This window comes from Anoplolepis gracilipes, chromosome 4 (assembly GCF_047496725.1).
Source record: "Anoplolepis gracilipes chromosome 4, ASM4749672v1, whole genome shotgun sequence".
NCBI lineage: Eukaryota > Metazoa > Arthropoda > Insecta > Hymenoptera > Formicidae > Anoplolepis > Anoplolepis gracilipes.
This window is the reverse complement of record NC_132973.1, coordinates 2,373,020-2,389,163: the sequence shown is the minus strand read 5'-3', so window position 1 is coordinate 2,389,163 and position 16,144 is coordinate 2,373,020. Positions and strand designations below refer to the sequence as shown.

The window sequence follows — 16,144 nt, the reverse complement described above, 5'->3', positions numbered from 1 at the left end:
TATGAACATTTTGAAAATATGTACATAGTCGATATTTTATTTTATAATTTTCTAAGTTTATTTATTTTATAATTTTACATATGCATATGTATGTGATTTTTTGTTCGATATAAAAAAATATCGAACATTCGATAATATCGATGATTTCGATAATATATCGATATAAACATATGTACAATATATACTAGATTTTCTAGTATATTTACGAGTTACGAGACACGAGGCACGAGCAGGCACGAGGCCGGTGTGATATGTAATTTACATTGAATAAAATATTTTCGTAAAAATGGTTCGCAGAAAAATTGATAATCGTATACGAGTTTTGATAGAAAATGGTGTCACTCTGGGACATAGGACGATGTTTGTCATCGTCGGCGAAAAAGCGAAAGATCAAGTAAGTATTCAACTAAAAAACATGTGCACGCACTGTGCACTTTGTTGATTTGTACTTGTTTTCAATATAAGCACATTATTAATAATTAATGAATAATGAGAATATTATATTTCTGACGTTTGGCCAAAATGTCATATGTCAATTTTTAAGATTTTTCTAATTTACAAAGCAATCTTGTACAAGAAATTTAATATTTTTTATTCTTATATTACATGCTATATTAATTATTATGCAAAAATTATAATATATAAAATATGGTGATTGTAAAGCTGTATATATGTATACATGTATATATATAAATTATTTGTATTCTATTTATAAAAATATTTTTTCAGGTGGTGTTATTGCATCATATGTTATCTAAGACTGTTGTAAAAGCTAGGCCTTCTGTATTATGGTGTTACAAAAAGGACTTAGGTTTTAGTAGTCATAGAAAAAAACGAATGAAATCTTTGCAGAAGAAAATAAAATCGGGTAAATTGGATGTTAACGAGGATGATCCATTTGAGTTGTTTGTTATTTCAACTAATATTCGCTACTGTTACTATAATGAAACACATAAAATATTAGGTAACACATATGGCATGTGTATATTACAGGTACAAGTATATTATTTAATAATATAAAAAATATATATATATATATATATTTATTTTATTTTAGTTATTAATATTATAATGTTATCATTTTAATTTTAGGATTTTGAAGCAGTTACACCAAACTTATTAGCTCGTACTATTGAGACAGTAGAGGGTGGTGGAATCATTGTATTTCTATTGCAATCTATGAATTCTCTAAAGCAATTATATACAATGAATATGGATGTTCATCAGAGGTTTCGTACAGAAGCTCATAAAGTACAAACATATTACTTTTTAAAATACATTTAAGAGACACTATGCAATATTATAACACTTTTTTTCATTAATGTAGGACATAATATGTCGTTTTAACGAGAGGTTCCTGCTGTCTCTAGCCTCGTGTACTCGATGTTTAGTAGTTGACGATCAGTTGAATGTATTGCCTGTATCTTCACACAATCTAAGGATAGAATCTGTGCATAAATCGGACGTTTTGGAAGAACAGTCAAGTTTGGATACTTTAAAAGAGAGTCTACAAGATACTCAACCTGTATCTGCATTAATTAATTGTTGCAAAACGGTCGACCAGGTAAATAAACTAAAGTAAATTAATATAAAGAATTGTTTAATATAATTAAATTTTAAGTTAAATATATCTAATTCACTATATACAATCTCTAATTTTTCAGGCAAAAGCAGTTCTTAAATTTATCGAGTGTATCTCCGAGAAAACTTTAAGATCAACTGTATCACTAACAGCTGCTAGAGGACGCGGAAAATCTGCTGCATTGGGACTTGCTATTGCTGGAGCTGTTACATTTGGATACTCGAATATTTATATTTCAAGTCCCAGTCCAGAGAACTTGAACACTCTCTTTGAATTTGTCTTCAAAGGTAAATAAATAAATAAAAAGAACAGATTTATTATAATTATTAACAATTATATTACTGAAATAAAAATTATCAACATGTATGAAACAAATAATTCGCCGTAGGATTTGATGCACTCGGATATCAGGAACATCTCGACTATGGCTTAGTACAATCCACAAATCCAGAGTTCAACAAAGCTACTGTACGCGTAAATGTGTTTCGAGATCATCGCCAGACAATTCAGGTGTGTAATTTTGCTAGAAAAACCTTTTGTACATATGAAAATAAATAAAAAAATGAATATATTATTATAAATTATATTAGTCTGTAATATATAAATTTTTTCATTGACTTTTACAAATTAATAACATGTAATTGTTTTATTTTTTTTACAGTATATACATCCAACAGATACTCATAAATTAAATCAAGCAGAACTGCTTGTGATTGATGAAGCTGCTGCGATTCCTTTACCCTATGTTAAAGCAATGCTTGGACCTTATCTAATATTCCTTGCATCAACCATAAACGGGTAAGAATTTTAAACATTTTCAAAATTTTTTAGGATAATAAATAAATTTAATAAATTACATATTTACTTGTAGATATGAAGGAACAGGTAGATCCTTGTCACTCAAACTGCTGCAGCAATTGAGAACACAGACTGCTGGGTCAAACAGCCATGGAAAAAATGAAAAGGAGCAACAGGAAAAAATTCTTATTGGCAGACAATTACACGAACTTACCCTCGATGAGTCGATACGTTATAAACCTGGTGATTCTGTAGAACAATGGCTGTGTGATTTACTTTGTTTAAATAGTACAATACACGCACCCATTCTTTCTGGATGTCCTCCACCTGACATGTGTCAATTGTATTACATAAACAGGTATTAATTAAGTTTAATAACAATAAAACGTTTTTTATAAATGCTTGCAAAGAGAAAGTTAATATATTAATATCATTTTCCACAGAGATACATTATTTTCTTATCACAAGGCTTCTGAGTTATTTTTACAAAGGCTGGTCTCTCTGTATGTTGCATCGCATTATAAAGTAAATATCACATTTGCTCCACAACATATATATTTTATTTTTTAAACAAAGTCTTGATAATATTAATTTGATTATATTATCACATTACAGAATACCCCTAATGATTTACAAATGATGTCTGACGCACCTGCGCATCATCTATTCTGTCTATTGGGACCTGTAGATTCTAATAGAAAGACTCTACCTGAAATATTAGTCGTTCTTCAAGTAGGTATAATAATGAAATATTCTATGAAATCTATCAACTATATTTAACAATAAAATATAAATAGTGTGTCTAAATAAATTTCTAATTTATTTAAATGTTTATCGACTCTTTTAGGAACGTCTTTTAGCATGTTTTTTCTTTAAACATAGATATACAAATTTTGAAATATTCATAATTGAAATATTTGTTTCTTTATGTGTAAAATGTAAGTCATATAAATTTATTTTTTAATACACAGGTTTGCTTGGAAGGTGAAGTCAGCAAAACTAGCATAAAGGAAGGTCTCACACGGGGTCGTAGAGCAGCTGGTGATTTAATACCATGGACGATTGCTCAGCAATATCAAGATGAGGATTTTCCAGTATTGGCTGGCGCGCGCATCGTCCGGATCGCCACGCATCCCGATTATCACGGGGTATGTATGTTTCTTTATAACTTGTCAATTTAAAATAATTACGGCTTTGCTAAAAGAAGAATATAATGATTGCAGATGGGATATGGTAGTCGCGCATTGCAATTGTTGAAACAATACTATGAAATGAAGATACCTAATATTAATGAAAATGTTGCACAAGAGCCAATGATGGAAATAAAAAATGTTCCCGATGAAGCGGTCGATTTGTTAGAAGAAAATATAGGTAATCTATTCAATGATACCTATCTCTAATATCTGTTTATAAATATTTTTTATTGCTTAAAATTTCATCTATTAAAAAAATAATTTCTTAACATTAAATATACAATGTTGAACTCGGTTTTATTTATAACTGTTTTTGCAGAACCTCGCAGTTCGCTACCACCGCTTTTATTGAAATTAAGCGAGAGGCATCCAGAAAATCTAGATTATATTGGAGTATCTTTTGGAGTTACTGAGCAACTGTTGAAATTTTGGAAACGATCTAATTTTGTACCTATATATTTAAGGTATGTGTATACCTACATACACTTTGTACATTTATATATCAATAAAATGGTGAGAATGATGATTATTCCATATCGAATATTTGTGATTTTTTTAGACAAACGGCCAATGACATAACAGGAGAACATTCCTGCATAATGCTTTATAAAACTAACGTAGAACAGGATGATGCTAAGTGGTTGCAGGCTTATTGGAGCGATTTTCGTCGGCGATTCTTAAGTCTACTTTCTTATTCATTTAACACCTATCCAGCGTCGCTTGCATTAAGTATATTAATTAACAAGACAATATCTTTGGAATTTGTCAGTAAGTGTACTATATTATTAATTAATTATTAGTGATTTATATAACGTCTCATGTGTATTAGGAAACTCTAAGAATCTCTGTATATTGTAAAAATTTCAAAATCAAGACTTGTCTAATTAACATTTATAGAACATTTGAAAAATTCAAATTTTGAGATAAAACTTTGTTTCAGCACTGAGCAAGGAAACGTTGAATGTTTATTTTACATCATATGATCTAAAACGTTTGCAAATGTATAGTAATAATATGGCGGATTATCATTTAATTATGGATTTGCTACCATCATTAGCACGTTTATACTTTTTAAATCTAATGGGAGACACTCATTTCTCAGCAGCACAATCGGTAAGATATCCTAGACATCTTCTAACGTCTTCGTATATTGTTTCTTGATATTATAGTGATGTATAACGATACATGGCAATTTGTAGGCGATTCTACTCGGCTTAGGCTTACAACACAAAACCGTCGACAAATTGGCGGAAGAATTAAGTTTACCGTCTTCACAATTACTCGGTTTATTCAATCGTATAATACGTAAATCGATTCAATATTTTAACAGAATTGCGGAAAAATATGTAGAGAGCACTATGCTGACTAATGCTGAGTCAGTTAATGAGAAAGTAAAAGTTAATCCTTTAGGTGGACAGAGTTTATACGAAGAATTAGAGAGCGCAGCTAAAGTTTGTATTATATGCATAATTTATTCTCGTTACTTATCGCTCACATAACACATCTTTAAATAATATCGTACGTTACAGGAATTGAAAATTAAACAGAAAGTAGAATTAGAAAAACTGAAGAGAGAAAATTTGGAGCAGTATGCTATTAAGGGATCGGAAACAGATTGGACTAGTGCTCTGTCCAGCAAACACAGTAAAAGCCTTATTTCTATAAAAACCGGCGAAAAGCGACCGTCAGAAGATAATAGTGTACAAGAATTTGAAAAGAAACATATAAAGAAGAAAAAAAGACATTCTTCAAAGTTATAATATTGTAAGATGTAATAATTTACATAACTTGCATATTTGGATGAAATAAATATTAAATTTGATATAAATAGACATTTTTATTGATACTTATAAAATATATGTTTATTATACTAAAAAATATATAGATTTAATAACTGAAAAAACAAAAATAATAGTTTTATACTTGATAAATTATAGTTTTTTTTTTTACATTTTTTGCACATCATACTAAAAAAATTATATTTTTATAGCCAAAAGAAATCGGTCTGTAATCATAAAATTTATCTCAGGTGTATCATTTTCGCGTATAATTATTTATATTACTATTTCAAATTAGTTCAAATCGAAAAAATTGTTTTCTATGATATATTTCACACATTGGCAAATTAAATTTCTCTCATGTTGTATAGAACGTGAAAGCAGCTTTTCTAATAATTTATTATGATACCTATATAAAAAATTATTATTTTTCCTATCAATAACTCGATTAATTTCATGCTTTTGTTTATCTTGAAATTTAGCAATGGTTTTTCCAGATTTATTATTGGATTTATCATTTTCTTTTTTGCATTCTTGTATATCAGACATTTCTTCATGGACAGCATTTTTGGTTATTTTATTATCCTGAAGCTTTTCTATTTTAATTCGTTTTATCGGCTCTTCTTCTGGACCTTCATCTAAAAACAAAATTAGTAGGTATTTGTTAAATTGTTCATATAAAAAAAATTACTATTGTGAAGAAGAGTATATCAATAATAAAAATTATAATAATAATAATAAAAATTTTCAAGACATTTGCATGTTAAAAAAATATAAGTAATAATAAAATAATTTAAAAAAATATATTTATATATTAACAAATATTAAAATTTACATATTTACCATCGCCTTCACTTTCATAATCTGCTACTAAAATTGGTAACATAGACGAACTGTTTGCAGATAAATTAGTGGGTTTAAGTGTTATAGGTGCTTCTGGTCCATCATCTTCATCCGAAATATTGTCAGTAATCTTTTCACATAAATCTGTTTGTTTATCTAAACATACTTCTTCATCTAAACATGTTTTGTTATCTTCCTCTTGCAAAACCCCTAAAAAATTAATAATATAATTACAACAGAAAATCTTTTTAAAAATAAAAATTCAAAATATTAATACAAATGGATTATATGAAAATATATTGGATCAGATTTTTTTTTATATACTATACAGTCGGACCTCTTATCCTACGATCCTTTTATGCTACGAAACCTCTTAACCTACGACAAAAAATCCTCTCATGCTTCGACCGCGAAAGGGGAATTATACCCCTACTCTCAAATTTTTGTCGTAGGATCAGAAGTTTAAGGGGGAAATTCCGGATCGAAAATGTAGGATAAGAGGTCCGACTGTAGTATACATACAAATATATTTTCTATAATGTAACTCACTTGTTCCAGGAAAAGGACGTAAACCTCTGTATAATTCGTCTGTATCAGCGCAATTATTATTTCCATATGGGTAACGTTTGCGAACTCTGCGTTTCTTCTGACGTACATTTACCGTCTTCTTCGTTCTGGTTTGTACATAAGAATTCTGCTTGATTACCTCTCCCCTTTGTAACTTTTCTAACTCTTCGGCTTTGCGTAAGTTTATGTTAGCTTCAGTAGGATACTTCCTGTTTATAGTGCATAAAAAAAATTTTTTATTATATCAAGCTTTTATTAACGCAATTATTTTTTAGATGTTAAAAAAATACATGACAAAACATCTTACTTTTTTCGTTCAGTTATCCACTTCTCGAGATTTTCAGGAATCGATAAATCTTTCATTCTCTCATACAAGCCGGTACGATGCTGCATATTAATATGTTTCTCTACGAGCATGGGATGTGCCGAAAACGTGCATCCATCAATGCCGCAAACCCTGTGTGTGCTTTTATGCTCGGACAGAGCATCATTGGATGGAAAATCTCTGTCGCATACCTCGCAATAGTGAGATTTTTCGTCATCAGAACTGGCACAATTTTCGTCTTCCTGATTTTGTGTTTCTTCATTGGCCAGGTGAGCCTAAAAATCGTCACTATACACTAAGACTATTGGGGTATAAACTTGTTATTTATTCAGAGAACATCAATAATACTATATTATTATTATTATTATTATCAATCATATATTTTGAAAGCTTTTTGCTAAAATTTTTATTATTTCCTTATCGATCAAAAAACAAAATTCTCTCACAATTATAGGCCAATACTACGATCTTCTTATACACATTGTGTGTATCTATTTACTTTATTTTTAAGTCGTAAATAATTATTGTATAAAACATTTAAAGCTACATCCCGGGGTATTCAGAAAAATTTGATCTATAAATTCTACATGTAAGAAACACAGACCTTGCCTTTTCCTTCACAGATTACCGTTCATTCCTTTTTATAAATAAATATACAAATTTTGCGTGCATAATGTTTTTCTGAAGAATTAGTTGATTATCTTTACAATGTATACAATACAACATAAATACATACTTATACAATGTGCCTTAATTGCATCATTAAACTTAATTATGAACTTTTGTACTGTATAATTATAACGTAAAAAAAATCTTTATATTTTTCTCTATATATTATATATTAAAGCAAATTTCTATTTCATGTTATATTACCATAACTTACATATATATAAAAGTTTGTATTGATGATTTTATTATTTAAATGAATTATTAAAATAGCAAATCACAAAAAATTATTTTCATAATTCAGAACGATTATTTTTCAACAAGATTAATTTTTTTCTTAATGGTTTTTAATGCTAAAATGATGGAAAACACCAGAATTGGAAGTTATAGAAATATGATTTATTCTCATAATATGCGTTTCAATTACAAACTTGTTTTCCTTTTTCTTGTCAATCTATTTTTTTTAATTTTTTAAGTTAGATATGAAATAAACGAGAAAGTGTATTAATATGACACATGTAGCCATAATCATTTATAAAAGTTGTACTACTAATCTAACAGAGCCACAAGCTATTTGAAACTTTTTATATGTAAAATATTTTATACGAATATAATCTCTATATAAAATTATTTATCTCTATTTTTTTCTCACAGTTTAGACATGTAATTCTGTTACTTCTTAAACATACATTACAGTTTGGACAGTATAATTCTGTTACTATTTCTTAAGCTTAATTCTTACTATAGCTTGCAGCACTGTATATACTGGCCATAAATATAAAGAAAGAACTTTGAAAAACATTTATCCACAGATGGCCAGTTTTTACATACTTGATGGATTACATCTAGTTGACATTATCATAATGCAGATATTTATAATTAAGATTCATATAATGAACTAAACATTATATATGTATATATACTAATATGTAAAAATGAAATTAAACAAATTGTTACATAGATTACCTAAGCTATCATCATATATATTTTAGCTAATAGATTAGAGAACTATTTTCTCAAAATTATTTTTGTCAGTATTCCTTTAAATAGCACATACTTATATATGATGTAAATAATACAAAAAATTACTAAATGTAAATATATTATGTTGCAAAAATATCGAAAAAGAGAGATATAAAGGTTAGTGTTTGCACATTAGGATTATATAGGACTTATATAGCAACAATACAATTACAAATTTTGCCAGATAATATCGAAACGTAAGACAAAAATCGTTCTGAAGTTTGAAAACAGAATACTTGTGTTATATGTTTTCAATTAGCGTATAATTCTTTAATAAGAGAAGTAGCCTAACGGTTAAGGCTGTTCGCTGGAAGGCTGTTTCTCCTCCGTATGGTCCGTTTGTTCTGTTGAATTCACAGTTTTCTGAACACCCTCGGATTCAATCGTGCTATTGTTATCACGAGTTTTCTGACCCTGTAAAACCAAAGTAATCAACGTTTATCAACGTTGAATGAAACAGGCCGGATCTTCATCGCAAAATGATTACTTAGACTCTCTTTAGAATTAATGTATATAATTATTATACCATTATTATGCCATTAATTCATTTTCATATTTTGTCTATTACTTTAGATTCTTCTTCTTATATCTGCTAACATAAAGCAAATAAAACAGTATATAAATGTAACAGTATGTGTTCTGTTTGAAAAATTGTATTCTGAGATGCACCCACATGATATAAATACATTTCACGTTTTCTTTATCTTGATAAAGATGATTATAAATATTTATTGTCCTTTTATAGACTCAATAAATATTTTAGCTATTTTGTCATTCTCATCTCGTTTTTGTAAATCCAGGAGAAAATAAGAGTTTTTAAATTTGATATCAAAAAAATTATCTTGATATGTCCTATTTTGTATTTTTTTTTTAAATCTTTATGCTTCTATTTTCAAAATGATAAAAAAAAAGAACCCTCACTTATATGAATTTTTTGTAACCTTAAATATTATTCAAATAAAGTTAACTTTATTGATTAAACAAAAGATTAACATTATAGTAATTATTTATTTTTGCCAATAATTTGCTTATGCATTAACATACATGTTAATATACACATATACAGACAGATATACGTACATAACATAAATACATTAAAAAAAAGATGTAAATAAAGGGTAAGAAAAAAAACGAAAATAGTATTCAATACAGCAAGTATTAAAAGCAGCAAATACAATAAGTTAAAAATATTATATAAAAAACAGGTTGGCAAAACTAAAATAATTGATAGCTTTATGCGCTGGATATATTTTCTGTATTTATTTAAGAAATAAATGTCACAACAATGAAAGCATAAAATAATAGTATTAACTTCATTAAAGTTTGCTTGCAGACACGACACAGAGAGAACAGATACCTTTTCAGGATGTTTTGCAAGATATTCATTTTTTGCATCTCTTATCATCCTGGTTACTTTATTTCGCATATCTCTAAATTCTTGCCATTCTACTGTATTTTTTTGATATTTTTTTGCTTTAAGGTACAGGTTAGTTTTCTTTTGTATCTCGTGACGAATTTCGTCAGTCATCCACGGCTTTTTTATTAAATCTGATTCCTAAATAACCATATTTTTCAATAAGACTTAAAAACACAAATACTACTATAGAAACTCTGTATAGTACTCAACTATTTATAAAAATTATTATATTGTATTTATATCTCAGAAATATTCCCTTGCAAACTTATGCTATAAGACAATGCAGTTGATTCAATTATTATATGATTGCAACACAACAAAGCCATATCGTTAGACAATGAAAGATGTTTCTTTAATAAATTCAATATCCTAATAATAACGCAATTGGCACATCAGATACACAAAGCTCTCGAGATTCCCGCCAAAAACTACTGGCGCAATTAAAGTGTCATATAATTCAAGGATAAAAGCAGCTGTTTAAACAAATTGGAATAAACAATACAAGAGTACAAGCATAAAAACACGTACTGCGCGATTGTTGATCTTCTTCGCGTTACGTATCGGTTTGCCCTTGAGACTTCCGTTGCCCGTGTTGTACCTCATGGGTCTCATGGGTGGCATCATCTGCGGGGGTAACCCTCCCATTCTTCGGGGCCAGGGTCGCATGAGAGGTCCACGCGGTCCCATCGGCGGCACGATGGGTCCCATGTGACCACGTGTTCTGGGTCCACCCGGGAACAACGGTGGCACGCCGTTAAGCCGGGATATGCCACCGCCTCCGGGTCTCGACCCAGGTTGCGGTGGCAGCGGCGGCGGCGGTATCCTCTGTCTAGGATCGCCCGGCCCGAACATGGGACTCATCGGCGGCATCCGGCGCATCCGCGGTGGCGACGACATTTGCGGGGGAAGCGGTATACGCTGTGGCATAGCGGGTCTACCACCGAACCTGGGTGGCGGGAGCGGGCGCCCGCCAACCGGCAGTATCCTGGATCCCAGAGGGGGTCCTCGGTTTAGCGGACTCATCTTTTTGTTTCGGTGAAAGGAAGAAAGCCTCTTTCTCCTCCTCCTGCTCCTCTTAAACACGTAAGTCACGGGGTTGGTGAAACACGGATATTTTCTTTGCTCGCCCGGCGAGGTTACGGCGTATCGTCGTTGTGAAGAAAACCCCCCCTCCAAAAAAAAGGAGGAAATTATCAATCGAACGAATGAAACATCACACGTAATATTCCACTATCACGCGGCATCGACCGAGAGAAACGGTTAAAAACAACGATATATACGAGAACGCGATCGCGAACTCAAAGACTAATTTTTTTTATCCGCGTAACTTTTAACACGCAAATTCTTCGCGTGCGTTCGCAAGCGTGTCCGCAAACTACTCCGTTGTAGAATTTTTCCGACAAGAAACGCCATAGACGCAACGTCACGCGATTGGCTGTCAAAGGGAACAATTTTCGGGACTTTAAAAAGTTCTCTAGTCAACAGCCAATTACGTGAGATATTAAATTACTAGTATTTTCTTGCTGAGAAAAGTTGCCGTCCTACCTACATATTTATACATCTCATGATCGTTGCTGCTGAAGATAATCGGCAATGTGTCACTGAACAGCTGATAAAAAGGTTGCGTTACATATTTGTCAATTTTTATTTCACCTTTGCAAATCTCGCGCAGATGTTAATAAAACCGATACACGATTTTAGAATTGATCAATCAGAAGGGTTCGATCGCGAGCCCTCGAGTGTCGCCCACGCGCACGTTCGAGAAGGTGAGTTTGCGAACGCGCGAAAGGTGGCGCCGCGATTGGCCGGCGCGTTTCCCACGCTCGCTATTGGCCGGTTTCGTGCAACGCTCCCCATAACGTCCTGCCAGCTGTTGAGTTTTACGTTTGTTTTAAATCAAACGGCAACCGAACCGCTCGGAACACCGTGTGCCGAGCGCCCGTCCGTTTTCCCGCGACTCTGTGATGCACAGCCGATTGTAAAGGCAATCGGGACTCAAACGTTTCGTCTCGTGGCACGCAGAGAAAGCGGGACGGGCGCGTGCGTTGTTTATCGGCGGAACATTTTTTTTTTTTTAGACCCGGTCTACTAGTACGCGTGTGTCGTCCCCGACGACTTAGATCCCCCCCCGGTTCACGATATACACAGCACGTTGCGTGCCGATCTTTCTGTTCGGACGATAGGACTCGCGGACGTCATGGCCACGATCAGGGTATACCAGGAAGATCAGGAGAACCGAGTCGGCGCCGATGTACGGCAAGGCCGAGGCAAGGAGAACCTCGTTGGTGCCGCGAGCACCCAGACGCAGGGCTTCCAGCAGAACAAACGCGCCGTCCTTGGGGTTCTGCACAATAATTGCCCGCGACAGGGGACGAAATTCGTACGTATATATTGCCGATCTTTCGTAGGGTTTGCTCTCCTTTTTACGAGAGAAAATTCCTTTTCAAATAATCGGTAAATATCCGGCTACCATCGCGTATTTGCTGGACACGTAACGTGTCTTTCGCGCCTTTAACGAATTTCATAAGAATCAATTCCGATTGAAAATGGATTGAAGAAAGAAGAATATAAATCATGACTTTAATCCAAACTTAATTTGCATCGCAAATTGTGTTGAATTTTCAGTGTAATTTTGTAAGGATTAAATTGGTGTTCTTAAATTATTGTTAATAATTTATCTGTGTTTACAGCCAATGTATTGTTTGATTCCATTCTTATTTTCTTTAATTACTTCCAACTAATGCTTGGATAAAATCTTATCTTTACTTACTGTATATTGTTCACCTTGATATGTCCCCCTTGGTATAGAAAGCCATTATTGGATCACTGCTTTTATTTTTTTTATAATTAATCTGTTTTCTCTTATTTATTCTCATATCTATACATAAATATATATCAATAATATCTTTTTCTGAATTTATTCATATTCTTTAATGTTCTCTTATTCACCTATTTTAGTCTAAATAATAATCTTTTTTAAATTCTTGGCTATTCTGCTTTCAGTATCTGAAATAAATGAGCTATTTAAATCATTTTTTTTTATTCTTTACTCTTGTTATTCCCTCATCAATCTCTTCTTAATGTATCTTATAATTTTATATTGATTTCTAACTTTTTGTTAAAATCCTTAATATATATTGAGTTTTTTTTTAATATAATTAAATCTATCTGTGATCATCTTAGAATGTTATATCCTTTTTCTTAAAATCTTAAAAATTTTTAAGACTACATCATTTTAAATATTCTATAAAAATGTGTTACTAGACATACACAACTTTTTGCTTTGTCCATAGTTAATATTTTAAAATAAAGTATATTAAAAAGACTTGTATATTACTGAATTTCTTTTACTTTTTTAACAGGAGAATCACAAGGATGAAAAATATGTTAAAACAAAACCATTCATTCCTCCACAATCTGAACCTTTCAAAATTTATGATGACAAGAAAGATGAACCAGTCTTTAAAATTTATGAAGATAAATTGGAAGAAGAGACATCTGTTGTACTTAGAGACTCAAAAGAGAAGAGAGAAATAAAAGTTGTGCAAGAAATAGTGGCAAAATCTAATAAAGAGCAACCAAGAATAGAAATTACTACAAGCAGTGTTAATTTTGCAGCATTTCGTAGTACCATTGAAGAAATCTGCCAAAGTAAACAAGATGATATCTACTCAAAAAATACTCCCATGTCTTTGGAGAAGTCATCGGAGAAGTCATTAGAGAAGTCACTGACATACAGCAGTTCTTCTAATAAAGAATATAAAACCAGAAGAGAACATATTAAGGAAATGAGAACTAATTTCTTTGATGTAGACGAATATAGGGCCGATATATATAATTATTTACGTATATCAGAAGTATGTATATATGTATCTATATATGATATATTTACATATATAATAATATTTTTAAAAAATGTATATATAATGTTAGTTAATTAAATATTGTTTAAATAAATTAGTAGTATTTCTTTCAAATGCACTACAAAATAAGAATTAATATTTTTAGACTTGCATTAGGAAAAAATTTTCTTTATAACTTTATTTGCTTTAATACTTTGAAATTTTTTTCTAATTCGATTTCATCTATTTTCCAGACACTTCATAGACCAAAACCTGGTTACATGAAGAAACAGCCCGATATTACGTATTCAATGAGATCTATATTGATAGATTGGCTTGTGGAAGTAGCCGAAGAATATCGATTGCAAGACGAGACGTTATATTTGGCTATCTCATATATAGATCGCTTTTTATCATATATGAGCGTTGTAAGAACGAAGTTACAACTTGTTGGGACTGCCGCTATGTTTATTGCGGCGTAAGTTTATTTTAATTAATCTGCATGTGTGAGAATTCAATACCATAAATCTTGAATTAAACACGTATTAAAATCAAACTAATCATTATTTGATTTAGAGTTTTTGAGAAATTAAATTATTATTTTATACACAATTGTCTTATATGTATACGTTCCTTTAATAGGAAATACGAAGAGATTTATCCTCCTGAGGTAGGAGAATTTGTATATATCACAGATGATACATACACCAAAACACAGGTAATAAAAATGGAGAATTTGATACTGAGGGTTCTATCGTTCGATTTAACTGTACCAACACATTACACATTCCTAATGGAATACTGTGTCAGCAATAATCTGTCGGATAAAATTAAATTCTTAGCAATGGTAGGTTTTAATAAACAAGTAATTTCTAGTTCTTATTGTTAGATATTATATACTTTCTATGTTGATTATTTTTGTCTTCTCACTCTTATTTTTTAATGTGTTTTGCATTTAAGTATTTGTGCGAATTATCAATGCTCGAGGCAGACCCATACCTACAATATTTGCCCAGTCATTTGGCTGCGTCTGCGGTAGCGCTCGCACGGCATACATTACAGGAGGAAATCTGGCCACATGAATTGGAGCTGTCGACAGGATATGATCTGAAAACTCTTAAAGAATGTATAACATACTTGAGCAAGACCTTCTGCAATGCTCCCAATATCCCACAAGTAGCAATACAAGAAAAGTATAGAAGTAACAAGTAAGTAGAAATATTAAAAACAATATAACAGCAGTAATAAATAATGTATAATTACATGATAATCTAAATTTATATACATATATATATATATATATATATATATATATATATATATATATATATAGATTATATGATATATATGATATAATTTATAACATACATAAATATTACAATTAAATATTAATAATATTATTCATTGGCTTGTGTTTTATCATAATCTTCTCATAGAGTAAATATATTTTATTTATAAAGTTTGGAATATATATATATATATATTTGAAAATTTCTTTTAACAAAAGCCTCTTTCTTCAGGTATGGTCATGTATCTATGCTGTTGCCTCGCAGTACTAAGGCAGTATGTGAGGATGAAGATGAAGAGGATATTTAGTAAAGAATAATTTTAAGAAAAACAGAGGATTAAAGTAATGATTTTTTATGTATAAATTGCTAATTGAATTTCGATAAGAACCTTATATATATATATATATATATATATATATATATTACTAATATATATATATATATATCAATTGTGAAGAAAAGGATCAGAGCATGACTGACCTATAAAATAAAAAGCGTACAGTTTATTTCTGGTAGCTGTTTCGGTCTAGTCGATATTTTGCAAAAGAAAAAACATATGCCTGGCTCTGTTATCTTCATCGCACATCATTTTTGTATCATCGCTCACATGCATCCTAGATTGTGACCACATAAAAATTTGAAAAATTGTTTCGAGAGCTTTGTCATTGCATCTCCAATGTACGAGGCTCTAGAGCTAGAGAGAGAGAGAGAGAGAGAGAGAAAGAAAGAGATATAACATCTAGAAACTGTATTTTTATAAGTACTTTTTTAGAGAAGGATGGTTATATAAAATGCAACAAATGCTGCTTTCTGCAGATACA

The 16,144-nt window shown here is 31.0% G+C and overlaps 3 protein-coding genes across 5 annotated transcripts; 2 read left to right on the top strand and 1 right to left on the bottom strand.

Moving 5' to 3' along the window:
• Nucleotides 1–195: 195 nt before the first annotated feature.
• Nucleotides 196–7,887, top strand: L(1)g0020 (RNA cytidine acetyltransferase l(1)G0020). Its single transcript, XM_072891328.1, has 18 exons — nt 196–394; nt 730–993; nt 1,093–1,251; nt 1,328–1,564; nt 1,665–1,869; nt 1,971–2,092; nt 2,244–2,380; nt 2,454–2,738; nt 2,824–2,905; nt 2,996–3,112; nt 3,352–3,528; nt 3,604–3,751; nt 3,893–4,037; nt 4,133–4,341; nt 4,514–4,686; nt 4,773–5,024; nt 5,103–5,337; nt 6,753–7,887. The coding sequence occupies exons 1-17, from the start codon at nt 287–289 to the stop codon at nt 5,331–5,333; spliced, it is 3,051 nt and encodes a 1,016-aa protein (XP_072747429.1). The 5' UTR covers nt 196–286; the 3' UTR covers nt 5,334–5,337; nt 6,753–7,887.
• On the bottom strand, nt 5,511–11,570 carry LOC140665340 (FMR1-interacting protein NUFIP1). Of its 2 annotated transcripts, XM_072891331.1 has the most exons (6): nt 10,721–11,570; nt 10,133–10,330; nt 7,069–7,361; nt 6,744–6,970; nt 6,195–6,404; nt 5,511–5,989 (listed from the first exon to the last, which is right to left on the bottom strand). In XM_072891331.1, exons 1-6 carry the CDS (start codon nt 11,213–11,215, stop codon nt 5,646–5,648), a joined length of 1,767 nt encoding a protein of 588 aa, XP_072747432.1. In that variant the 5' UTR covers nt 11,216–11,570; the 3' UTR covers nt 5,511–5,645. The 2 variants fall into 2 exon arrangements, with proteins under 2 accessions (XP_072747432.1, XP_072747431.1); XM_072891330.1 differs by lacking the exon at nt 10,133–10,330 and having other exon boundaries at nt 5,512–5,989.
• A 476-nt stretch (nt 11,571–12,046) lies between these two features.
• On the top strand, nt 12,047–16,042 carry Cyca (cyclin A). Of its 2 annotated transcripts, none has more exons than XM_072891333.1 (6): nt 12,047–12,572; nt 13,558–14,049; nt 14,289–14,512; nt 14,677–14,881; nt 14,995–15,242; nt 15,555–16,042. In XM_072891333.1, the coding sequence occupies exons 1-6, from the start codon at nt 12,390–12,392 to the stop codon at nt 15,628–15,630; spliced, it is 1,428 nt and encodes a 475-aa protein (XP_072747434.1). In that variant the 5' UTR covers nt 12,047–12,389; the 3' UTR covers nt 15,631–16,042. The 2 variants fall into 2 exon arrangements, with proteins under 2 accessions (XP_072747434.1, XP_072747433.1); XM_072891332.1 differs by having other exon boundaries at nt 13,555–14,049.
• The last annotated feature ends 102 nt before the right edge of the window (nt 16,043–16,144 follow it).

Excerpts from the sequence above, each read along its gene's own strand:
- LOC140665340 (XM_072891331.1), bottom strand. The coding sequence starts at position 11,215 with ATGAGTCCGCTAAACCGAGGACCCCCTCTGGGATCCAGGATACTGCCG. Across the intron at positions 10,331-10,720 it reads AGAAGATCAACAATCGCGCA|GAATCAGATTTAATAAAAAA; the intron begins GTACGTGTTTTT and ends ATGGTTATTTAG. Across the intron at positions 6,971-7,068 it reads TGGATAACTGAACGAAAAAA|GAAGTATCCTACTGAAGCTA; the intron begins GTAAGATGTTTT and ends CACTATAAACAG.
- Cyca (XM_072891332.1), top strand. The coding sequence starts at position 12,390 with ATGGCCACGATCAGGGTATACCAGGAAGATCAGGAGAACCGAGTCGGC. Across the intron at positions 14,513-14,676 it reads GCCGCTATGTTTATTGCGGC|GAAATACGAAGAGATTTATC; the intron begins GTAAGTTTATTT and ends TTCCTTTAATAG. Across the intron at positions 15,243-15,554 it reads GAAAAGTATAGAAGTAACAA|GTATGGTCATGTATCTATGC; the intron begins GTAAGTAGAAAT and ends CTCTTTCTTCAG.